The 25,378-nt window shown below is 43.6% G+C and overlaps 2 protein-coding genes across 2 annotated transcripts; both read right to left on the reverse strand.

The window, feature by feature from the left end:
- Nucleotides 1-2,948: 2,948 nt before the first annotated feature.
- On the reverse strand, nt 2,949-10,462 carry LOC136653229 (vomeronasal type-2 receptor 26-like). The gene is made up of 5 exons (XM_066630135.1): nt 10,317-10,462; nt 8,206-8,497; nt 5,699-5,926; nt 4,562-4,688; nt 2,949-3,847 (listed from the first exon to the last, which is right to left on the reverse strand). The coding sequence occupies exons 1-5, from the start codon at nt 10,460-10,462 to the stop codon at nt 2,949-2,951; spliced, it is 1,692 nt and encodes a 563-aa protein (XP_066486232.1).
- Nucleotides 10,463-17,430: 6,968 nt separating this feature from the next.
- On the reverse strand, nt 17,431-23,535 carry LOC136653230 (vomeronasal type-2 receptor 26-like). The gene is made up of 4 exons (XM_066630137.1): nt 23,374-23,535; nt 20,744-20,971; nt 19,386-19,512; nt 17,431-18,329 (listed from the first exon to the last, which is right to left on the reverse strand). Exons 1-4 carry the CDS (start codon nt 23,533-23,535, stop codon nt 17,431-17,433), a joined length of 1,416 nt encoding a protein of 471 aa, XP_066486234.1.
- Between the last annotated feature and the right edge of the window lie 1,843 nt (nt 23,536-25,378).

Here is a 25,378-nt window from a genome sequence, read left to right on the forward strand (position 1 = left end):
GTGTGTATAAGAAATGGGAACAAGCCTGTGTTTTCAGAAATGCGTGTTCCAAACATACATATGTGCAGTTAGCAATCAGATGGTGCTATAAGAGACTCTCAGGTTTTTTACTGTCTCAGACCAACCCTGCTAGTAGGATTGGTTGCAGCTCCCTGCTGACTGTATTCTCTGCACCAAACATAACTTGTTGGATACAAGCTTACTGCATGAGTGCTGAAAAGTCTTAAGGACTATCAGCCCAATCCTATGCATTCGTACTCAGAAGTAAGCCTCATTGTGCTCAATGGGGCTTACTCCCAGGTCAGTGTGTATAGGATTGCATCCTCTGTTGCTTAATGCAAAGAAAAAAGAAGCAAGAATTCCTTACACAGGTCCACCAGTCAGCATCTGTGTTGGTTGTTTGATGAAAGTGGGACTGCTGTGAAAGATGAAGACCTGAGAGGCAAGTGCACCAATGAGGAGGTTGCCTGGCTGATAGAATTTGTGGGTTATAGGAAGGAGATCTTCACAGATGATGCAGTTGGCAGAATGGGTCTCACAGACAGTGCAAAACAATAGCAGAAGAAGCACAACTCCTGTTACCTCCATCTTCATGCCAAACTTCCCCTCCAAGTGCAGCGTTGCCAGGTTTCCATTCAGAGTACTACCTGGTTAGCTCTGATATTGTTACAGCTTTCTTTGGGTGGCAGAAGACTCTGGCACAGGAAGAAAGGCTGGCTTAGAAGGGCATCTCTCCACATCACTGCCCTGTCTGACAGTTCATCTTATTTTCCATTTGTGACTCTTTTGCGACTGGTGTCTTGTAAGAACATCCTTCCAACATGCTGCCACTTTCCCCTCTCAAGATGAATCAACGGTTAGTTTGCCCATGTAGTTTTGTTCTTTAAAACATAATCATAGAAACTATATAGCTACAGATACCTTTGCCTGGGTGTTGTTGTTGTTGTTGTTGTTGTTGTTGTTGTTGTTGTTGTTGTTGTTGTTCTTCTTCTTCTTCTTCTTCTTCTTCTTCTTCTTCTTCTTCTTCTTCTTCTTCTTCTTCTTCTTCTTCTTCTTCTTCTTCTTCTTCTTCTTCTTCCAAGTTACTATTTGACATATCAGGAAAACCTGGACGTGTAGATTTAACCGGAAAAGGGGAAGTTATTTTCTGATGATTTATGTGCTGTGTTTCTTCTTCAATTGGGGAAAGGAAGCATACCCCAAGATGAAATAATCGTAGAAAAGAATAACAAAACACTACCCATCCCTAGATAAGTTCTAAACAATCTGGGAGGTTTATATAGCATCTTTCAGACAGTTATCGTGGCTCTTGCTGTTAGACCTTAGAAATCCTTTGGGTAGCAGGAAAGAAAACAGTCATTTTGATGATGATGACAACGATGAGACAGAAAAAACTCATCCTCATCACCTTGGCCTTTTCTGTTGCACTGAGAAAGAAAAACAATATGAATTTTTTTTTCTTTTTGTGAAAAGCTATTATTATGTATGTTATTTTAACATTTAAACATGAAGAAACAAGTACGGATCTCTAACTTCCGGGCTTCCCCTGCTTAGAGAGAAGGTAGTTGCATACCTGCCGTAGGCTGACCTGGGGCAAATGCCCTGAGCACCAGCCTCTAGGGTCCCATGGAAGCCTCTCTGAGGCTCCTGACAGGGGTGGAAACTGCGCTTCTGGTTTGCTGGAAGCACAGTTTATAGCGCCGGGGAACCTCACAGAGGTTTCCCCGGCCTGGCAGGAGATCGCATAAGGCTCCGCGAGCCTCTGGTAAGTGGGGGAGGGGTGAATTTCTGCCTGAGGGGGGCGGCGACAGCCTGCAGGGGGGCGCCGTCACAGAGCTTTGCCCCGGGCACAGGGCTGTGGAGGTCTGCGGCTGCGAGAAGGTGCATAATATTTATTGCATATTTAAAATGAGAGGATTACAAGCTAAGTACCAGTACCAACTTCCTGGGGGGTCCTTGGACAAAGACCTGCATTGGATCCCCCAGAGTACCCATCACTTGCCCCAATGGCTAATGGGGAATCCCCCTATCTCTGGTACTGAGGACACATGGGGTCAGCTAAGCCAGTTCATAACACACAGAGGCATCACTAGAGTTTGTGTCACCCAGTGTGAGAGCTCATTGCATCCTCCCCCCCCACGATGGACCTCCTCCCATACTAGACCAAATAAATTACAATACATGTTTTGTGCAGCTAAGAAAGAGGGCTTCACTCTGAAGGCAACATATGGAAGCGGAAGAGTTCTATATATAGAGAACTATATTGTAAATACCCTTATCAGGTCTAGGAGAAGCCTGCCTATATAAACTGCCTTTATCTGAAGAGAAACCTGATGAGAAAGGTGGTATATAAATACAGAAATAAATATCACATGCACAACCTAAACGCAATGGCATCACTAGGGTCGGTGTTACTCCATTTACTTTATTTAGTTAGTTTAATATATAACAGTACAGGTCACACAACAAATCAGTAACCAACAAAAAACTAGGTGCCAATTTGATGACATACAATTGAATAGGAGTTTTGAGTATTTGGTCCAATATATGGAATGAGAACTAACTTATACTAGCACCTTATTAGTTCCCTGCTATGTCATAATAACACCTCATTAGCTTTCAGAACAATCAGTCTCATTGGTCTGTTTTGATTTAAAGAAATCCACATTCTGTTACATAAGGCAGTTGTGTTTTCCTTTTCTGGTTATTTGTCCATAACTTTGGAGTCCATAAAGTTGGAATCCTATATTTTTTATTTTATTTTACTTATTTATTTCCACAAATTATATCCTGGTTTTAATGGTGACCCTAAAGCAGTGCGGAACATCAGTGAAACAAAAGTCAAAGAAAAAAGAAGCAATCAAAATTGTATGAGTATGGAATTGTGTCTCTATTCCATTAACTGGTCCAATACACATTAGAGCAAAATAGAGGAACAATTTTATATGTCATTTTTTTCTCCTTAACTGATCCTTCTTGTTCAGGTCAGGCCTCAGAATTATTATATAGCATTTAGGGGAAAAAATAAAAATCAGAAAGCCAGCACTGGAGGCCAGGATTGAGAAGATCTCCACAGCTACCATGTGTTTCCCCTTAGTGCTCAGGTACGTTGGAACAAAAGACAACCAAACACTGCAGAAAACCAACATACTGAAGGTGATAAATTTGGCCTCATTGAAACTGTCTGGCAACTTTCTAGCTAAGAAAGCTACTATGAGGCTGGCAATAGCCAAGAGGTCCATGTAGCCCAACATGCAGTAAAACATTGAAGTTGAGCCCTCGTTACATTCCATTATGATTTCCTCATTCACTGAGTGCATGTCTGTATCTGGGAATGGAGGGGAAATGTTTAACCAAAGCATACACATGACTACTTGAACAAAAGAGCATGACAGGACAATGGAAACTGAGAATCTTTTTCCCACCCATTTCCTCAGTCCAGATCCTGGTTTGGCAGCCATGAAAGCCAGAACCACAGTGACGGTCTTTGCCAAGACACTGGAAAGGGCCACAGAGAAGGTGATGCCAAAAGCAGTTTGTCGGAGAAGGCAGGTCACCCTTCGGGGCCTTCCAATGAACAGCAAGGAGCAGAGGAAGCAAAGGAGGAGGGAGATGAGGAGGGTGTAGGTGAGGCTGCGGTTGTTGGCCTTGACTATGGGAGTGTCCTGGTGCTTTATAAACAGTCCAAGCACCAGAGCCGTGACCAGAAAGAAAGAAATAGCAAGCAAAGTTAAGAAGATCCCTAAACTTTCTTCATGAGCGAGGAAGCTGATATCCTTGGGAATACACTGGCTTTGGTGTTCGTTGGGATACCGATCTTCTGGACATTGGACACAGGCATTCAGATCTGTTATAAAAAAATGAAAAGCACAAGAGCATGGGCTCACTCCATTCTACTACCTACTTAGGGCCCACACTACTATTTTACTGGCATAAATATCTAAGAGAAGTGGGGGTATCAAGAACAGAACAGAAGCAGCAGAACTGGTAGCTGCCACTACCACAGAAATCTTCCCCTTCCTACCCCTGAGATTTTCCCATCCCAGCCTGACCCCTCCATGATCCATCCCCATTGTTTCTGCTGCCAAAATACCTGGACTTCTGGCTGATCAATGAGCAATGCTGTTGGTGTGTGGCCTGATGGCCTTTGTGCTGTCAGTTGGGTTCCACACACTATCAGAGAGACGGCTGTGATGGTGGACCATGAAAATGCTGGTGGACATTGCAGTCTGCCAGCATATCCCACAAACAGGATTGTGGTCTTAATCTTTTTTTAGTTATTAAATGAAAAGTGGTATCTTTTGGAAATAATATTTTTGACTGTGTTTATTGGTCTTCCATCCATTTCTTACATTTTTTTTTACTGACTGTTCTTATCTTAAGTCTGCGCTGCTACTGCTCATTTGGTTTTTTATCTCTTAATGGCTTTCTTTTATTATACACTCATTCTTTGTCACAAATTCTTTATCAAAGAATTTACATTTTTAAAAGGGCCCAATCCTATGGACCAGCTGCTCAGGACGCAGAACAAGCTCTGGCGATGCAGCATTATTTCTCATACCTTTCCAGTCAGAGATCATCCCTTCTGGACAAGGAACACAATCATAGCAGCAAAATTTATCTCCTTCCTTCTTTTTCTTGCTGTAGCCTGGATAGCAGTGGTCATTGCACCTGGAAAGTGGCACTACCTGTCCATAAACATAAAAGGAAAGTACTAGAAACCATAAAATATGTTTTGAGAATGAACTGAGTGGAAGTTGTGAATTCACATTGTATGATCACACCCAAGAAATTCCAGTGGCCCTCTTCGGATAGTATAAAATGGCCTGGTGGCTGAGAACCTTTTTATTTCTTTCCTTCGAACACAGCAGTAGACATGTGCACATGGAGCTGGGAGCCTGCCAAAAGAACATGATTGGCAACCTAATCCTAGGTTAGGAGCAGGCTGAAGTTCTCAGAGTAAGAGAACATTTGTCCCCTTATCCTGGGTAAAGCCGCAGCCTGCCCAATGGGGCTACTCAGATCTGCGCCCGTTAAATTGCTGGTGCAGTTCCGAGAAGACCCATGTCAGGCTTCCAGGCTCAGAAGGGGGAATAGGATATGTTGTAAGCCAGTAAGATCATGTACGGGGTGGGAGGGATGTGGGGGGGTGGGTGAGAAATGCTGAAATGACGGGGGAAAGGAGTGTGGATTGGGACTGTGAAGGGGACTGTTTTGACAGCAACAGCACACACCAGAACCCCCTTCTCGGCTTTGAACCACTTTCCTGAATCCACATGAACTTGTACCAGCAATATCCAAGTAGACCCTGCAGACAAAAACTCCCCTGCGAGATGCAGTGGGTGCCATATTGGTGCCACTGCATTGCCACACAGGAAGTTATGGCACACTGGGCTGCCCGAGTCTCTTGCTCTGTTTTCCTCCCTACAACCAGCCATGACTACAACCTTGCCTTTAGATACGCTTTTCAAATCCTTTCTGCCTTTTCAATCCCTCTTTTAAAGCAGGACGTCTATCTGTTGATCTTTGCAAGCTAACCCCTCAATTCCTGCAACACTTCTCACTTGAGACCACCACCTGAAGCGAGTGTTTCAGCTAGTCATGTGACAGGGCCTCTTCTGGGATAAACTTGGAAATGAGGAGAATGGAACTTCCTTCAGTTATTTTACAGATTTCACCATATGCAGTTTTATTTCACCTGGTTAAAGTTTCTATGCCACATGATTTGGCTATCATTAATGGTCAACTCTTGGCCTGTAGGAGCCTGAGGATCCAGTCTTCCAACTTTTACTCTAAGGAAAGAGCCATTGGGGAAAGTCACCCAGTTTGTAACATCGAAACTGGCTACTAATTCTCTGTTTTTGTCAAAGTGCACTGTCTCTCCAGCACTATTGTTGAAGAAGATGCTCCTTAGAAAGGGATGGACCTAAATCAAAAGAGAAAAATAAAATAAAGGAGAGATTTTAAAAAGAGTTGAAAGTAGGACTGTAAACTTGAATCAGTTATTTGGTTAGAATTTGGTTGAAATTCTAACCACATTTATTAAAACAAAAGACCTATTGAACACTGAAGCATTTACATTGGAGTAGACATTCTTATGATGGTGCTGTTGATAATTAGGGCCCCAATCCTATTTGAATTCCCCCTCCTCTGATGCAAATGCAGCAAAAAGGCTCATGCTGCATGGGGAGGGAATTGGACAGCCTGCTGGAGGTCAGTATCAATGGATCTCTTTGGATATATGGCACCTCTTTTGGTTGGTGTATGACCAAGGAGAAAAAGGAGCAAGGAGGTTTGGAAAGGAGAGGCTATGACATGCACAACTGTCACTGGATCCACCCACTCCTGCCCCCCTGTGCCCATTAAACTCCCCCCTGCCCATTAAACCCCCCACGCCCATTAAATACCACTTCCTTCTCTAAACAGCTGGAATGGTTAAAGAGAACATCAGTGAATCAGGAGACCTCAGTGCTATTCCTTTCCCGGTTGCCAAAGGCAGCCTGTTTAAAGAGGAAGGCGTCCCTAGTGTGTAAAATAGTTTAATGGACACGTGGGGATGCACAGGGAGGGGGGGTTTGCCCCACTCCCATGCCCCCCTGCACCCATTAAATCATTTTAAAAAGTTATTGGGGCAAAAATTGGGTTGTTTAAGGATATTGGCATGTGTTGCTGCTGCTACCACACCCTTCCCAGACCAAATCCACCCCCATCGCTCCCCATTCCCACCTCCCCCCAACCCCCTGTGCAGACTTACCAGTGCTGGCCAGCATTCCAGGTTCTCTGGTGCACGTCCCTGCCCATGCCTAATGCCTAGTCATCTTCTACAACAGTCGTAGAGGGCCTTAAGCTGCTGGAATGAGCATTCCTGCAGTGCAAAGCTGGTTAGGTTTAGGAGGGAAGATGTCTTGAATCAGGTGACAGCTCTAATACTTACAATGAGTTTCGGAATATATTATTACATATTTGCTTACAATATATTTGCTGATCTTTTTGGGGGGAGTGGGGTTGTCATTTGCTTCACTGGGATCCAGGCACCAAAAATGAACAAGTTATTTGGGGGGGACGGGACACACCAGCAAACCCTTAATTTAAAATCACCATCATGAGCAATTACTATTTATTAAGGTGTGATTCAAAAGTTGAGTAACCATAGTTTGGATAGAGCTATTTTTTGCAGAGTTGCAAGATGGCATCTTTTTTTCTGGATAATATGCGAGCTTGTTTGATTTTTTTTTTTTAATAGAAGTATAATTACTTGCCACGGCTGTGTATTCTGATATTCCGGGCTTCCTCCTGGTTCTCTGAATTTGGACTGTTTTATGTACATAGAGTGCAAAGCATGTGCCACAACATAGACAGCATTATAGACATTGTAACTGTGACCAGTCATATTCATTTCAAAGAAGGTAGTAAGGAGGCTGTCCAGCTTCTCCTCTCCAGTGCAGGATCGTTGACTGTCTGCATCCGGGATATAATTCTGTAACGAACAATCAAATGCTTGCTCCCAGAAATTCTGGATAAACCCATCGTCTTTTGCCCATGAGGGTTTGATTGTCTCAACAAATTTTTGGAATCCAAGAGGCTGATTTGCATGAACTGTGAAGGACAGGGCACCATAGAAAAAGTCTGTATCCCAAGACCTTTGAAAGGATAGTGATTCAAACTCCCATTGGGATGTGACAATCCAGACTTTACTCAGGGGTGGCAATGAATAGAAGAATGCATAAGACATCAGCATTGACAGATCAAGCAGGGAAGGAGGTTCTCGATGTACAAAACAGACACTCACTTTATTATCCATGAGAACTGAATAGTTTTGAAATTGTTTGGAAAGCAAGTCTGTCAACTCTTCCATATAAGTCCGTTTTGGTGTTCTCAGTATGAAGGCATAACAAATACCATTCTGAGAAAGCAGAGGTAACAGTGTATGCAAAACCCGGTCCCCATTGTCATCATCCACAGCAAGGAGCCCAATCCACATCCATTGGAAATGGTGAAGTAACCGGACAAGCCCCATGAACTGATATTCTTCTTTTGGGACCATCTGGTACAGGGAATCGAATAGCACTTTGTCACTCTGCGCGGGGGAAAATGACCCATAACTGAACTGCAAGAAAATGGATGACTCTTATCAGATGACTTACACAAAAATTAAATGAGTTGGCATAGTTGTGGAATTTTGGCACCTTTGTGCATTTGACCTACCTGTGGGATCTTGTAGGTGGGTAGGATGGTGGCCACAATGGCAGAAGTTTCAAACATGAGTCCTCCAATGACAGCAATTAAATTATTCTGGGAGTCACACCTGTAATTGGGGATAAACCTGTGCTGTGATGAAGGCAGGCTCAAGGTGGCTTTGTAGGTCATCCTTGCAATGAGGTAGCTGTTAAGGATGTTGAAACCCAATGTGATGTTGGGTAGGATTTGGGGATCTTTGTTGATATTTTGTACAGCAAATGCCAGGGCCAAGATGTGCTGATAGTACTTTGACACTGAACTGCAAGAGGAGTGATATGATGTTTAGCCAGCCAGAAAAATGACTCTTACACAATTTTTTTTCATAAAACCTCTCAAAAGGTTTTTAGATTTCATTGGAGATTTAACCTAATTATTGTATCGGATCCATTGTCAGCAACTTCTCCTTCACCAAATGCAAAACGGAAGATTCTTGACATAATGAATAGAATCCAGGTATGTTAAGTTCTAACTATTGAGATTATTAATCATAATTCAATTTCAGATCCATTAATTTCACTCAATATTTGTTATCATTCTATTGATTCAAACCCCCTTTTAACACAGAAACAACAGCTAAAATTTGATACATTATTTGCATTGAATGTTGCGCTTCCTTGCTCTTCTTAAATATCCACGATGGTAAATGGAGAATTAAAACTCTTTTTCCTGTTCTTATTATTTTTTCTGAAACCAAGTGCGCTTATCGGTGTGATTCTCTATACCACCAAGTGTCATCAAAGAGGAAATAGACAGTAAAATGGAGCTAACCAAAAAGCAAGAATGAATGGACCATGGCAAATAACTAAGCTCATGAAATACATGAGGATGATGGAAAGCTATCTGCTGTCACATAAGGAATTCAGAGATGGTATCGCACACGCTTTTAGAATAGAAGAGTTTTCCGCAACTGACAAACATCACCTCCATTTAGAAACTTTGTGGCACCTTATGACTGATTTATCTGCTACAAAAACCCGGTGCATATCTTTTTCTGATGCCCAAAATAAACAGCAGGGAGAGATTGATTCTTAAAGAAATGGATACATACATTTTCTATGTTTTCGGACTCTTTAAGATTGAAATTACTGTTAAGTAGTCTTTGCAAAGGGTGTGTTGTGGATATAGCCAATTTCAGTTTTTATGTGGTTTTAAACTCTGGCTGTAAGATTTCAGATAAATAGGTGTATGGCTTATGTGCTGATCAACCTAATAAACTTGATACAAAAAAGGCATTGTAAGCAGTGGCATAGCTAAGAGGGTGGGCAACAAGCCTGAGGGGAGCAACAACCTGAGCTTGACACTACTGGCCAAAATTGTGAAAACCTTGGTATTTTTGAATAATACCATCATATTATATGCCATTCGATGTGGAATTTAATGTAGAACGCAATGGAACAAACCACATCAAAATATCTCTGTTTGATCAAACGTTATAGCCACGTAACCAGAAAATAAAAACACCACTGAATTATGTAACAAAAACTGAATTTTCTTAACTGAAAACTGAGCAATGAGACAGAATGTTCTGAGCCAATTAGATGTTATAATACAGCAGAGATCCAATAAGGTGTTATTATGGGGGGATCCTGAGGGGAGGTGGCAGAGCAAGTGGGTGCCAAGCTGCTGGGTGGAGGACGCAGATTTTCTCCCATTTTCACTTTTTTAAAAGTCCGGCATGACATCGCTTCCGGGACATCATTTTGAGCTTGGCACCAGGCTACATGATCATTTGCCATGCCACTGAGCATAAGTGCATAAGTTCATGCCATGCCACTGAGCATAAGTGCATACGTTCATGCCATGCCACTGAGCATAAGTGCATACGTTCATGCCATGCCACTGAGCAGAAGTGCATAAGTTCATGCCATGCCACTGAGCATAAGTGCATATTGGTGGCTATAGATGTTCACAGTAAGAACGCCCTTATAGTTTCATGTTATTGTTGCATACAAGCCTACCTGAGGCAAGCCAGCAAGTGATGTAACTTAAGTACTCTGTTGTTTACCATGTGCTTTGCATTATTGCATCAGACTATATTACAAAAAGAAAAAAAAAATTAAAGGAACAGAATTCCTTACACAGGCTCACCCAGCACCATCTGCATGGGTTGTTCAATGAAAGACGAGCTGTTGTGAAAGAAGAAGACTTGAGAGGCCAGAGCACCGATGAGTAGGTCGCCTGGCTGATAGAATTTGTGGACAATAGGAAGGGGATCGTCAGTCATGGTGCAATTCATCAAATGAGTCTTGCAGACATTGCAAAATGATAGTATAAGAAGTGCAACCACTGTTACCTCCACCTTAATGCCCAAGCTGCCCCTCCACATGCAGAATTCCATGTTTGCACTTAGAAAACTGGTCAGCATCCGCTTTGTCACAACCTTCCTTGTGTAGCAAGTGACTCTGTTTTTGCTGTGAGATAAAAACCGTCTCACAAACTCTTCCCTGTGGGTCTATGGGTGCAAATTACACAGAGTACTGTAGCAGAAGATCCTTTATACAATTGCTCCCTGTCGACCCTTGCTAGCTTAAGCAGGGAGTAGAGACACTAAAAGTAGAGTATATTTATATTGGCACATTTTCTCTTTTTAGGTGGAATGAACTGTTGGTTTGAAACATGTAGTTTTCTTCATGAAAAAGTATCTACAGAAACTATACAGTTACAGATTTCAAGAATTTTGCCTGACAGCCCAAACCTATGCTTGTCTACTCAGAAGTAAGTCCCATTAGAGTCAATGGGGCTTACTCCCAGGAATGTGTGGGTAGGATTGGGCTGTGAGTGTCCCAATAGGAATGAGAGTTTAAACTGTCTATCTGTGCATGTTTTCTTTTGAGTAGGTTGCTTATTCCTTGAGCTAAAATGAATCATATGATGAAACCTGGAACTCTAGAATTAACCAGAAAAAGAGAAGGTATTATACAAAGAAATACTGTTCTCACTGAAACCTTTTTTCCCTTTAATGGGAAGCAGCAGGAGGAAGCATGTAGTTAATTATAAAGATAAAACAGTCATGCAAATGAACAACAGTGCCCTGCCTATCCCTCGATTCAGTTCTGAACATGGGAGAGTTATAAAGCATATTTCAGGTTATTGTTGATCCTGCTGCTGGGCCTTGAAAATCCTCTGGGTAAAAGAAAGCAGACCAGTCGTGTTGACAATAACAATGGGAAAGACAATCACAGTCCTAATGTTTTGGCTTTTGCTAAGGCATCACTCTTGAGGATGTGGGTGCATGCCTGTGTATTTCCCCTCCCCCCCAAACTTTGAATATCACAACTATTATTTGGCTTTGAAGGACAGCATGAAGAATGAAATTTGCGGCCTGAACCTCTGGGCTGCCTCTGCAAAATGTGATGTTTACTGCATATGTAAAATGAGAGGATGAAAATAAGAGAACTGGTTGAGCAACCCTTTTAAATACCAATAGAGATATAGTATAGAGCAGTGGTTCTCAAACTCTCCCAGAGAGTTTGAGAGCCACTAAGTTCTTGTGTGGGTGGGAAGGGGGAGGCAGCAGGGGCGGGGGAAGGCAGCGGTGCAATCCCCAGGATCACGCCGCTCAGGGGGGCTGCAGGGGCTTGGGTGCAGCCTCCCAGTGGTGCGGGGAGCCCAGCACAACCTGCAGCAGGGCTCCCTGAAGCAGTGAAGGTAGATGCAGAGCGAACGCACCCCGCCTCCGCTAAAGACTGGTACCTGGGGCGAACCGCCCCTCCGACCCTCGCTAGCTATGCCACTGGCTAGCCGTTAAAGTTGTATTTTCTATTGTTTTATTTTGTTAAACTGTATGAGTAACTTTGAAAATGTCATTCACATTTTAAAGAAGAATATGCATTCCTATAATAAATATATACATAAAGAATTACTGTGAGTTCTGCATGTAGTGTCAAATATCTTCTGTATAGCTAAGTTCTCACAACCTCAGTAAGAATTTTGCCATATAACATTCACCATAGGATAATGTTGCCTGTTTCTTTAAGCCCATCATCAGTACTAACAGGCTTAAATTTGCTTTCAAGGATGTCAGTGGCAGAGGGCCCAATCCAAGATTGAATTATGGGGCTGAGAGGCACATCACCCTTTGTCCTTACCTTAGCCCCACTCTCAATCTCTCCTCTTCCACCTAAAATTTAATGTGGAAAATAGGCTCCAATTGGCACAAATGAAAGCCCCTCCTGAAAGAGCTGACATGGTGGTGGGGTAGCGAGCAATCCAGACTGGGGCTGTGGCAGAAGTCAATGGCTAAGATTCCTTCTTCCTGCCATGGGTTGGATCTAGTTCAGTGGTTCTGAGTTAATGTCTCATTTATCATATTTATTTTCTCATTTCTATAATGTATTTACCCCAAAGTGCTCGGGGTAATGTTCAAGCACCCTCCCTCTCCTTTATCACCCCCTCAACAAACCTGTGAGACAGGTCACAACGGTAGAGAGACAATGAGCACTAAGATACTAAGGGCACAATCCTAAGCACCCCTTTGGCCTGCTCATGTCCCTTGCGCCGGCCAAAGTGTCGCGGAAGCACCGTAAAGCACTTTCGCACCACTCTTGGGGGAGGCAGGATAGTGCATGGGCATGTGCCAGCTTCCTTGCGCAGACACAGGCCCTGGGCCAGGTGAGTTTGTGTTATCCGAGTTTGGCTGGCTCAGGGGCCTGGGGGGGCATGGAGAGGGTGGTGTGGAGGCGGGAGGTGTTTCGGGGTAGGGAAGGGCAGGCAGTGGGCATTCCCAGGAGCAGGCGAGCAGGGAACTGGAGTCGGGGCAGGATTTGGCATTTATGCCAGATACTACCTGCGTTCCCAAGCGGCCTGGATTATCATTAGATAATGATAGATAGATGCATATTTGGGCAGTGGCTACAGGAAAGTGACAGCATCGATCTCCATTCCCTGAAAAGTATGAAGGGTTCAAGGTCAAGCTGTATATTGCCTCCCATTGGACAAGCTCTTGTATGCTATTTCTCCTACCCTTCTGATCAGAAATCATCAGAAATCTGGACAAGGAACACAATCATAGCAGCGAAATTTCTCTCCCTCCTTCTTTTTCCTGCTATAGCCAGGATGGCAGTGGTCATTGCACATGGAAATTGGAACCACCTGTCTACAAACACAGATTAGAAATAAATGTATGTGGAGTATGACTCACACAGAGAGCTGTGCACGTGGAGTGATAACATCCTTTTGCATGGCATGGTAAATGTCTGAAGAGGGCTACTGTCTAAACAGCACTTCTACCCAGTGGTGTCCCTGGGGGGGTCCCCGAGTTCACGTGCTTCCAGATGGCATGGCTATGGGGCTACCACCACATTCCCAGCCGTGCTTCCCAATGGACCATTTACGCCTGCTGCCTCCCCATACAGAGGAGTCCTGAGGGCCAGAGAGGTCCCACAAAGCTTCCTTGAGGCTCAGAAGGCCTTCCAAGGTTCCTGGAGAGTCTTATAGCATCCCTTCTTGTTTCTCACAGAAACTGGAAGTGATGTCTTCAGGCCATCGGAAGGCCTTCTAAAGCCTATGGATGACCATAAAAACATCACTTCTGGCTTTCTCCAAGAAACCATAAGTGACATTTTAAGGTCTTCCTGAGGTCTGCTTTCTGAGGGCCAGAGAGGCTGCGAGTGACCTCTCTGGCCTGCAAAAAGTCTCTGGATGTGACCAGTGGAGGCCAGGGCATTTTCCGTGGTTGTGTGTGTGAGCTCATGGAATGGCAGATTTCATGTGGTTGGCAGAGTTTGCTGAGAGAATTGTTACTCATTGCAAGGTCAGGAAAGAGAGAGACAGAATGGGAGGTATAGAGGAATGGAGGAATCAAGCTGGGAAACTCATGCCTGCAGGTCAAGAGGAGAAGAGTAAAGGCCTGAGACAAGTATCCTCTGAGTCATCTGCCTCCTTGACAATACATTGTCCTGGTGTCCCTCTCTCTCACACACTTCATAAAGTTTCCATTGGATACCTCATTGTCAGTATCCCTTATGACTCCATATACGTTGGCATCTTCTCTTTGGTGGAATGCACTATTGGTTTGAACACGTAGTTTCCTTCATTAAAAGTACTTATAGGAACTGTACAGCTACAGATTTGCAAAAATTTGCATGGCAGTCCAAAAAGGAAAGATAGTTTTAATATATCTGTCTGTTCTTATTTTCCTCTGACTGGGTTACATCATTTTTGAGTTACATTTTCTCATGCTACGAAACCTGGAATTGTAGAACTAACCAGAAAAAAGAGAAGTTATTATATGCAGAAGTACTCGCTGAAACTTTGTTTCTTTTACCTGGAAGTGGGGCAGCAGGAGGAAGCTTACAATAAATTATAATGATGAACTAGTCATGCAAATGAGAAACAGAGGCCTGCCTATCCCAGTCCTGAACCTGGGAAGGTTATAAAGCATATTTCAAACACATTATTGTCAATCTTGCTGCTGGGCCTTGGAAATCCTTTGAGTACAAGGAAGCAGACCAGTCCTGTTGACAAGAACGATGGGAGAGATAATGATGGGAGAGATGATTAGATAATTCTAATGTCTTGGCCTTTTTGATGGCTGCACTCATGATAACAGAGCTAGGACGTGTGTGTCTGTGTTTACCCCCCACCCCCCGAACGATGAGTATCATAACAATTATTTTGCCTTTGAAGGACAGCATGAAGAAAGCCTCTGGCTGCCCCTGCAAAATGTCTTGTGCATTACATGTGTAAAATGAGAGAATGTGACTGAGTATTGCGAAACATACAATATGGAGACAACTTTTCCATTGAAAGTAATGGATTCAAGGAGTCACATCAAACTTTTCCCAGTGCTCACTGAATTGGTTCAATGTCCTGACAAACTTCCCTTGCATCAGATAATATTTTTTTCCAGATTGTGAGCCTGGAATTCACAAAGGAATTGTGAGCCTGAAGCCAGCTGTAATTATGCTTATCTTGGATAATCATATCTAATTGCAAGGTTTCAGTTCAGTTTCTCACTTGTGGAATCAATCAATACACAGACTAGAGTCTCAGCCTTCTGACATGTTGTAAATCAGAAAGTTCCTTGGAGACCCTGCAAACTTACTCATGGATCTTGGATTATTTTACCCTTTTCTGGTTGGGGTCATCTCCTGGGAGTATGCCGTAAAGAGCAGAAGACTGTTCAGGTAAAAACAGGTTATGGCCAGTGACAATCAACACAGAGACCAGAGTCTTGGTCTGCTGACTTGATGTAAATCAGAAAGTTTCTTGCAGAGTCTCCATGAGACCCTTTCTCATGGTCTTTCCTGGTCCTGGGAGTTGGTGGCATAGCTAAGACATCTGGCACGGGGGGGAAATTTTTTTTACCAACCCCATATCCTATAAACCTGAGGTTCTCAAACTGGGGTGTCACGATGCCCCTGCCTGAGAGCCTCAGCCTCTGACCCCTTAAGGGGACAGGGAAGGCAGCAACGCAATCCTTAGGATTGCATCGTTAATGGAGGGTGACAGTTCTTTTTTTTTTTTAACCCACAGGTGGCTGCTACAATGTCCAAGAGGTGCAGAGAACCACACATAACCCTCTGCAGGGCTCCCCAAGTTTTAGAATACTGAAAATAAGTGATCCCAAACCACTTCCAGTTTTTTTATCTTTAAAAAAGATAAATCTTTTTTATCTTTTAGCTTATTTTCAGTATTCTAAGACTTGGGGAGACCTGTGGAGGGCTATGCGGGGCTCCCTACAACTCCTGGACCTTGTAGTAGCCCCTGTGGATTAAAGAGAAAACCCTTCATCCCCCCCCCCCGTTAGCAGTACTGGGGATCGCGTCACTGCCTGCTTCCGCCCCACACAAAGACTTAGCTCAGGGTTGTACTCCCAAGAAATTTGAGAATCTCTGCTATAACCCTATAACACTCTCCCCAAATTTTAATACCCCCATACAACGTCTAAGAGATCTCCAGGAGTGTCCTAAGAAGTCTTCAAAAGGCACTTCTGATTTTTGCTGAAACCAAAGGTGACTTTTGGAAGCCTCTGATTCACCTCCTCAAGGCATGGTATGTGGGAGAATGTACCCTTCTGCCCCCTTTAGCTACACCACTGCTGGAAGTCTACAGCTATGATCATGTGAGGTGGGGATGGGTGGAAATTGTGGACTTCAAAGATCCTAGGGTTGCTTCCAAAAACCTCCCCACCCAAATGTGTCCCTGGAATTTAAATGTCTGGGTTACATGTTCTTGCCTCCAAAATGGAACCGATACATTAGGACTCCTCTGTGGTTCTATTTTATTTTTGTGTGTGTGTTATAATATATGCATACACAGGTTCATCACTATGTCATTGAGGTACATGCACACATTAACCACAGTTCTTATTGTTACTGGGCATACCTTGGAGAATATGTGTAAAATGTAGACCAAACATATGTCAGCTCTGCAGCTGCCGCAAAATCAAGTAGCCCTCTTGCGGGGCTACTTCCCTTGCCTGGGGGAAGGGAATGAAAGTCTTCTTCTCCCAAGGAAGGAGTGGTAGCATTTTGGAGCAGTGACAGCCCTGAGCTCTTGCCAGTTCCGCTTTAGGCTTCCCATGTGGTGGTCCATGGAATAGGTCAGTGAAACAGCACACAGGAAGGAGACAAAGATAAAGGTGCAACCACAAAGAACTTCTGGTTGGCAACCTTCAGTCTCGAAAGACTATGGTATAAGCCCACAGCACCTGGTATTCCCAGGCGGTCTCCCATCCAAATACTAACCAGGCCTGACCCTGCTTAGCTTCCGAGATCAGACGAGATCGGACATCTGCAGGGTAACAGTTCCTATTGTTTGAATAATAATGTAATAAAAGGGAGAGGAAAGCAAGAAAATAAAAAGCAATGAAATATGGTGGAATTTCCCGAGGGTTGAAAGAAAGGTCAAGTTTGTCCCAAGCCACTTGCCAGAGTGGGGTGTGGTACTGATTGTTCTGGTGAATGAAGGTTGGTACTTTCTCGAGACCTCTTGACATCAGTCAAATTCAAATGTCATGAGACAAACCAGTGTCATGCTTCTCTTTTTATACTGAGTTATTTCCACAGTTCTATCCTGATCATGACAGCGTTCCTAAAGGAGCATCCAACTTCAATGAAACAAAATTTAACAAAGGGAAGATGATACTATAGGGGTGTTAGTGTACTGACTGCACAGTTGGACCCCCATTCCAAGGATGTGAGTAACAGAAAACATATAAGAGAAGAATACAGAGACATTTTTTCTCATTCATTTTTTCCTCATTAACTGCTTCTTGCTGTTTAGGGAAGGCCTCAGAACAATTATATAGCATTTGGGGAAAAAGATACAACCCAATAACCCAGCGCTGGAGGACAAGATAGAGAAGATCTCCACGGCCACCATGTATTTTCCTTTAGTGCTCAGGTAGGTTGGAACAAAAGAGAGCCAAACACTGCAGAAGACCAACATGCTGAAAGTGATAAACTTGGCCTCATTGAAAGTATCCGGCAACTTCCTGGCTTGGAAGGCCACAGCGAAGCTGACAACGGTCAGGAAGCCCATGTAGCCCAAGACACAGTAAAACATGGAGACTGAGCCCTCGTTACATTCCAGTATGATCTCTTGGTTCAGCGAGTGCATGTCCATCTCTGGGAATGGAGGGGATGTATTTAGCCACACTGTAGAAATACCAATTTGAATACAGGAGCAAGAAAGGATGATAGAACTTGCCAGTCTTGTCCCCAGCCACTTCCTCATCCTGGATCCTGGTTTGGTAGCCATAAAAGCCACAACCACAGTGATGGTTTTGGCCAAGACACTGGAAAGGGCCACAGAAAAGACAATGCCAAAAGCAGTTTGTCGGAGAAGGCAAGTCACCCTTCCAGGCCTTCCAATGAAGAGCAAGGAGCAGAGGAAGCAAAGGAGGAGGGAGATGAGGAGGATGTAGGTGAGGCTGCGGTTGTTGGCCTTGACTATGGGAGTGTCCTGGTGCTTCATGAAGGTTCCAAGCACCAAAGCTGTGATCAAAGAGAAAGAAATGGCCAATAATATTAATATGAGACCTAAACTTTCTTTGGCTGTGAGGTAGCTGATGGTCTTGGGAATGCATTGGCTGTGCTGTTTGTTGGGATATTGATCTTCTGGACATTGGACACAGGAATCCATATCTGGAAAAAATGAAAAGCTCTTTAAATATTTTAATATGTTGACCTGCATCTGGAGAAAGGAATCCTGTTCTTTGTAACAGTTGTTACTAAAGCACCAACACCCACAGTTACCTGACTGAGTTCTTCTTTAGAGGCTCCCAAACATGGGCAATAAAACATGGTTTGACTTAAGTCATGAGTGTCTGCCCCGGTGTCTTGACTCAAAAGCAAGTCCTAATGGGGGCGTTTTCTGAGTCACCCAAAGCATTTTGGTGACTCAAAAAGACTCGAGTGTGTGAGAGCGAGAAGGGAAGCGACAAGAGGGAAAATATGTTGTGTATTACTTAAATAATGTGAATTCTGCACATCATGTCAAACAGCTGCCTGGACCTTCAAAGTATCAAGGTTCCGGCACCTGGACCTTTGCTTTCAAGAATCTCAGTGGCTGTGGGTCACATCAAGATAGATTATGGGTCCATCACCCTTTGTCCTTACTGCAGACACATTCTGGCTCTCTCCTCTCCCACCTAAAAGTTGATGAAGAAAATATGTTCCAAATGGCACAAATGTTAGCATTTCCCCTTCTGAAACAGCTGCTGGGGAGGGAGGGAGCAATGGAAACTGGAGCTGTGGCAGAAGACAGGGGTTAAGATTCCTGCTCCCTGCCATGGGTTTGATCGACTTCAGGGTTTCTGAACTGATACCTCATTCATCATATTTTTTTCAACATTTCTATTATTCACTCAGTCCAAAGAGCTCAGGGTAATGTTCATGAACCCTTCCCTATTATTCCCACAACAGCCCTGTTTGTTAGGGGAGGGAGAGAGAGAGAGAGAGAGAGAGAGAGAGAGAGAGAGAGAGAGAGAGAGAGGCCATTGGCCTATCAGAAATTTATGCAATTTGCTTTAGATTTGTTGTAGATTGATGCAGGCTTGGGCAGCAGCCATGGGAAAGTGACAACATCTCTGCATTCCATGAAAAAATGATGTTTTATTTCTGGATGTAAAGGGCAGAAGTGAAGGTGGAACTCTATAATTTCCTCCCGCTGGAAGAGATTTTGTAGTCTGTTTCTCCTACCCTTCTGGTCAGAGATCATCCCTTCTGGACAGGGGACACATTCATAGCAGCAAAATGGCAGCCCTTCCTTCTTTTTCCTGCTGGAGCCAGAATAGCAGTTGTCATTGCACACTGAGAGTGGAACCACCTGTGCACAAACACAGAAGAGGAGTTGTATCAATCAAATGTGTGTGGAGAACAACTGCTCTGTGGGTGGTTCACAAAGAGTGACACCAACTCTTTGCACGGGAGAGTGAATGTCTGAAGAGGGCTAACGTGTAGACACCACTGGTGCCAGCACTCAGAGAGAGAGAAAGACAGACTGAGGGCCCAATCCTAAACAATGTGCACCAGCTTACCGCCAGGATGTACTGCTGCAAACATGCTGTAAAGCGCATTTGTGACCAACTAGCGCCAACGGATCACCAAAGCTAGCCCAGCGCCAGTCACCTGACCCGCTGGGTGGCGGAGAATTAGGTGGGTGAATGGGGGAGGCGGGGAGAGGGCTTTCTGGGGTGGGGGGACAGGGAGACAGCAGGGAGAGGGAGGGGTGGAGGTGTGCTAGGGGAGGGAGGTGGAACCGGTGGAGCTCAACTCAACTGGATCCTGATCTCCATGTCAGGCTGGCGGACAAGCACAGAGGCTCTGGATTTGACAGCAGCCCAATGGCTCCATAGAATTGAGTAGCCTCACTGTGGGACAACTTCCCATCCCCTGAGGAGCAGGCAGCAGCTGCCCTTTTGCACATAGGTTGCCATGGCACCTGTTTTGGCAGCGCAGCAATTCCGGTGGAAAGGGTAGCGCAGGATGGGGCTGTGAGACTTGTTCCAGATCAGTTACTCCTTTATGTAGAAGAAGCATCACACTGCTCTCATCATACTATCCATTGATCACCTCATAAGAAGTGGTGGAGCAGCTGAAACAGGGAGACGATTGCCAAAGACGAGAATGGTGGCCTGATCCAAGTGCCAGGCAGTGCTAGTCTCAGCCCCAGCAATGTCCATCAAAAAGGTGCTGTAGGTTAGATTGTGACTGGGAGATGGAAGGCAATACTGGAGAGGCCAGTGCCAGTAAGTGTTGGGTCTCCACACCTGTTGGAGGCCAGTCTGGAGCCAGCGAAGGAGAGGTTCTCTTTCCTCAAAGACACCTCCAGCTGCCTCACTTGCTCCACAGGATACAATAATGACTGTAAGTTGTGGGCAGGTATAGATTGTGGTGCACCCTCACACCGGCTTGCTGCTTTCCCTAATCCACTGACCAAAGTGAGGGGTACAGTTGGCCTCAGGGCTGGGCCACCTCAGGGTAGAACTTGGAAGTGATCAAAATTCGTGTTTGCTCCCTTAGTTTCAAGATTGCACCATCTGCAGCTAAGTGCGCACCTGGTTAAAAGTTCTTTGCCAGACAATTTGGTCATCATTGATGGTTAACTCTTGGCCTGGTGAAGCCCGAGGATCCAGCTTTCCAACTTTTACTCTGAGGAAAGAACCATTTGAGAAAGTGACCCAGTTTGTGACATCAAAACCAGCTACTAATTCTCCATTTTGGTCAAAGCGCACAGACTCTCCAGCACTGTTGTTGAAGGTGACGCTCCTCAGAAAGGGATGGAGCTTGATTGAAAGAGAAGAATAAAAGAAGGTGAAATGAAAGTGCTGGGACTGAGGATGCCATATTTAATGAATTATTAAATGTGAGAGTTAGAGAGTTGTTATGTGTTATGTTGTTATGTGTTATGTTATGTTATGGACTGAGGATGCCATATTTAATGAATTATTAAATGTGAGAGTTAGAGAGTTGTTATGTGTTATGTTATGTTGTTATGTGTTATGTTATGTTATGGACTGAGGATGCCATATTTAATGAATTATTAAATTTGAGAGTTAGAGAGTTGTTATGTGTTATGTTATGTTGTTATGTGTTATGTTATGTTATGGACTGAGGATGCCATATTTAATGAATTATTAAATTTGAGAGTTAGAGAGTTGTTATGTGTTATGTTATGTTGTTATGTGTTATGTTATGTTATGGACTGAGGATGCCATATTTAATGAATTATTAAATGTGAGAGTTAGAGAGTTGTTATGTGTTATGTTATGTTGTTATGTGTTATGTTATGTTATGGACTGAGGATGCCATATTTAATGAATTATTAAATGTGAGAGTTAGAGAGTTGTTATGTGTTATGTGAGAGTTTAGAGAGCATCTGTCTATCCATTCTGTCCATCCCCTGCATAATTTTGTATGTCTCAATCATGTCCCCCCTCAGGTGCCTCTTTTCTAGGCTGAAGAGGCCCAAACGCCATAACCTTTCCCCATAAGGAAGGTGCCCCAGCCCCGTAATCATTTTAGTCGCTCTCTTTTGCACCTTTTCCATTTCCACTATGTCTTTTTTGAGATGCGGCAACCAGAACTGGACACAATACTCCAGGTTTGGCCTTACCATCGATTTGTACAATGGCATTATAATATTAGATGATTTGTTGCCTATTAGCCCTATTCGCCCTCCTCTGAAGAAAACCCCAGTTTCCAAGATTAGGGCTTCTCAAGTCTGCACCAGCTATTTTAATGATGCAGACAAGAAAACCTCTATGTTTGGTTTTTTAAACCTAACACAGAAGATAGCTCAGTCAGTCCCACACCCCTTCCAGGCCGGTTCCTCCCACCACCTCCCCCTTCCCTGGAAGTCTTCCCCCACCTGCCCTTCAAACCTGCACTGCCGCCCAGAACTCTTACCTTCTCCAGGTGGCATCGATCTGGTGCAGCTTCCAGTGCTGATTGGAGTTGGCCCAGCCCTGGCACCCGTTCCTCCAAGGGTGCCGCAAACATGCTTAGAGCTTATTTACGACACCCAACTCTGGAGCTGGAGCTCAGGGCCAGCACTATCTTCCATTAGGACTGGGCCCCAAATCACTGCAACTCTCATCAAATTTTATAATGCAGAGTTAAGGGAAGAATTCCCTCCATGCCTGATACGCCATCCTGCTTCTTGCGTGTGCGTGTGCGTGTGCGTGTGTGTGTGTGTGTGCATATGAGAGATTGAATATGAGAGAGAGAGAGACTTACCTGCCATGGGCGCATATTCTGAAACCCCAGTCTTCCACTCAATCTTCTAAGTGTGGATCTGGATACAGAAGTGGCATGTAAAGCTTGTGCAACAGCATAGACAGCATTATAGACATTGTAGCTGTGGCCAGTCATGCTCATTTCAAAGAAGGGAGTAGGAAGGTTATGCAACTTCTCTTCCCCACTGCAAGATGTCGTGCTCTCTACACCCCCAATGTCACTGTTCAATGAACAGTCAAATGCTTGCTCCCAGAAATTTTGGATGAAGCCATCTCCTTTTGCCCAGGAGGGGTTTATAGTCTCAACAAATGTCTGGAATCCTGGTGGTTCCTTTGTGTGAACTGTGAAGGATAAGGCCCCATGGAAGCCTTGCACATCCCAAAGCCTTTGAATATTTATGGATACAAAATCCCATTGGGATGTAACTATCCAGACTTTCCAGAGAGGTGGAAATCCAAAGAGAGGTGCATAAAACAACAATGCAGATAAAGCACTCATGGAAGGATGTTCTCCATGTACAAAACAGGCATTCACTTTATTATCCATGAGAACTGGATAACTTTGAACTTGTTTTAAAAATGAGTCTGCTGCCTCTTCTGCATAAGTCAGTTGTGTTATTCTCATTATGAAAGCATAACAAATGCCATTCTGTGAAAGCAGAGGCACCACTGAATGCAAAAACCGGTCCCCGTTGTCATCATCCACAGCAATGAGCCCAATCCACGTCCACTGGAAATGGTGAAGTAGGCGGACAACCCCCACATACTGATAGACTTCACTTGGGACCATCTGGTACAGGGAAGGGAACATCATTTTGTCACTCTGTGCTGGGGAAAATGTTCCATAAGTGAGCTGCAAGAAAATGAATTATCTTTTCAGATGCATTACCAACAAATTAAATTAGGAAACGTCATTGCAAAATTTCTACACATGTGTGCATTTGTCCTACCTGTGGGATCTTGTAGATGGCTAGGATGGTGGCCGCACTGGCAGAGGTTTCAAACATGAGTCCTCCAATGACAGCAGTTAAATTGTTCTGGGAGCCACATTTGTAGTTGGGGATAAACCTATGCTGTGATGAAGGCAGACTCAAGGTGGCTTTGTAGGTCATCTTTGCAGTGAAGTAGCAGTTGAGGATGTTGAAACCCAAAGTGATGTTGGGTAGGATATGGGGATGCTCATTGATATGATTTATAGCAAAAGCTAAGGCCAAGGTGTGCTGATAAAACTTTGGCACTGAACTGCAATGAAAGTGATGTGATGTTGATCTAAATGGTTAATAAGGGTGTCTCTGTATATTTCAACTCGGTACAACACTATAGGTTTAAGAGTCAATCGGAGTTTAAAAGCCTCCAGATGCTTAATTTGTAACTGTTATTTGAGATACACTGTCAGCAATTTTATTGGAACAAGTGAAAACAGAAAGTTGGTTAAATGTATTGGTGAAACACAGCTAAAGCTTGCAATCATCTACACAGTAACCCAGGAGTAAATTCCATTTAGCTCAGTGGTGCTTACTTCTGAGTAGATTTCTATAGGAGTGCGCTGAAAGTCTAACCCAGTAATTTTTAAAATTTTTTGTCTCACGACATAGTGACAAGGTATTAAATTTGCCAGGCACGCCATCAGTTTTTTTACAACTTACAAAGCACACCATGCAGTTGGTGAGGGGCTCACATCTCTATTGGACCTACTAACAAATGACCCTCCCCCAAGCTCTTGTGGCACGCCTGAAGACCACTCACAACACACCAGTGTGCCATGGCACAGTGGTTGAAAATGGCTGGTCTAACCTGACGAATCACCATTGCAAACATTTTTTATGACTCAACTTCCATCCAATTTATTTCAATTTGATTTAATCAATACTACATTTTTATACTTGGAAGGCTTTTTTAAAAATATGTCTAGAATGTCCTGTTAGTGTCTTCTATTTGTAGATAGTTTTCAAATATTTAAAATCAAATTTCTTTAACTCAGTTCTACTGATTACATTCATATATGTTTACATATATTTGTTTAATTTTTCCTTTTTTAAGTTTTTTTTTTCTTTTTTAAACATATTTTACTTGTATTAGTAATTTATGATTTCATTACTGTATCAATAAGAAGAGAAGGAAAAAAACTACATTTCTCTGGTTTGGGGGAGTTATTTAATACAGAATCTTTTCAGCAGGCATGAATTACATTCTTTGTATGAAACACTGCTTTTCTGAAATATCCAACTTGAAAATGGCAAGAAGTGCGCAGTTCAAAATCTCTTTCCATGTTGTTTTTAACTATTGTGTAGGCTTATCTGGGAGATTCTCAGCACCACTAAATGGGCTCAAACAAGATGTATGGTGCAAACTCAAAAACAAGTATGAACAGACCATTATAAATAACTGCGCTCATGAGAGACGTGAAGATGATGGGTAGGTAGATGTTTGAGCAACATTGGGCATTTGGATGTGGTTTAAAGGATAGAGCTTTTGCTGAAACAGTCTAAGGGCCCAATCCTAACTAAAGTTTTTCCATAGGGTGCCTCTGTGTCAGCAAGGCTCTGCTGCATCCTGTTGGCTACCAGAGATCATGTACGGACGGAGAGGTAAGTAAACATGTCATTTACTTGGACCTTGTCAGCTCTTAGTGGGTACAAGTCTGATTAGAGGCAAGGAAGTGTGTTGGGGTTAAACAGAGTGGCAGATATCGGTGGAGTCATTGTTACCAAAACCTGTGTTCCTCCTGTTCCCACCCACTCCCCCCCGAGGCCCTGACCACTTCTTGGTTCTTCCTATCCCACTTGCTTACTGTCGGTGGTGTACTGCTGTCATTAAAGGGGTTCCAGCCCAAATTAGGACTGTAGCTTGGTTACCATTTTGAAAGGAGATTAGTTGTGACTCTCTACGGGGTACGTTTTCTTAGGGTAATTGGAAAGAATTTGAATCAGATGGGAAAAAATGCATGGTAGACGA

This window comes from Tiliqua scincoides, chromosome 5, assembly GCF_035046505.1.
Source record: "Tiliqua scincoides isolate rTilSci1 chromosome 5, rTilSci1.hap2, whole genome shotgun sequence".
Lineage (NCBI taxonomy): Eukaryota > Metazoa > Chordata > Lepidosauria > Squamata > Scincidae > Tiliqua > Tiliqua scincoides.

Excerpts from the sequence above, each read along its gene's own strand:
- LOC136653230 (XM_066630137.1), bottom strand. The coding sequence starts at position 23,535 with ATGACCTACAAAGCCACCTTGAGTCTGCCTTCATCACAGCATAGGTTT. Across the intron at positions 20,972-23,373 it reads CCATCTACAAGATCCCACAG|CTCCATCCCTTTCTGAGGAG; the intron begins GTAGGACAAATG and ends CTTTCAATCAAG. Across the intron at positions 18,330-19,385 it reads GATGATCTCTGACCAGAAGG|ATATGGATTCCTGTGTCCAA; the intron begins GTAGGAGAAACA and ends CATTTTTTCCAG.
- LOC136653229 (XM_066630135.1), bottom strand. The coding sequence starts at position 10,462 with ATGACTGACGATCCCCTTCCTATTGTCCACAAATTCTATCAGCCAGGC. Across the intron at positions 8,498-10,316 it reads ATGGTGCTGGGTGAGCCTGT|TTCAGTGTCAAAGTACTATC; the intron begins GTAAGGAATTCT and ends CTCCTCTTGCAG. Across the intron at positions 5,927-8,205 it reads CCACCTACAAGATCCCACAG|GTCCATCCCTTTCTAAGGAG; the intron begins GTAGGTCAAATG and ends CTTTTGATTTAG.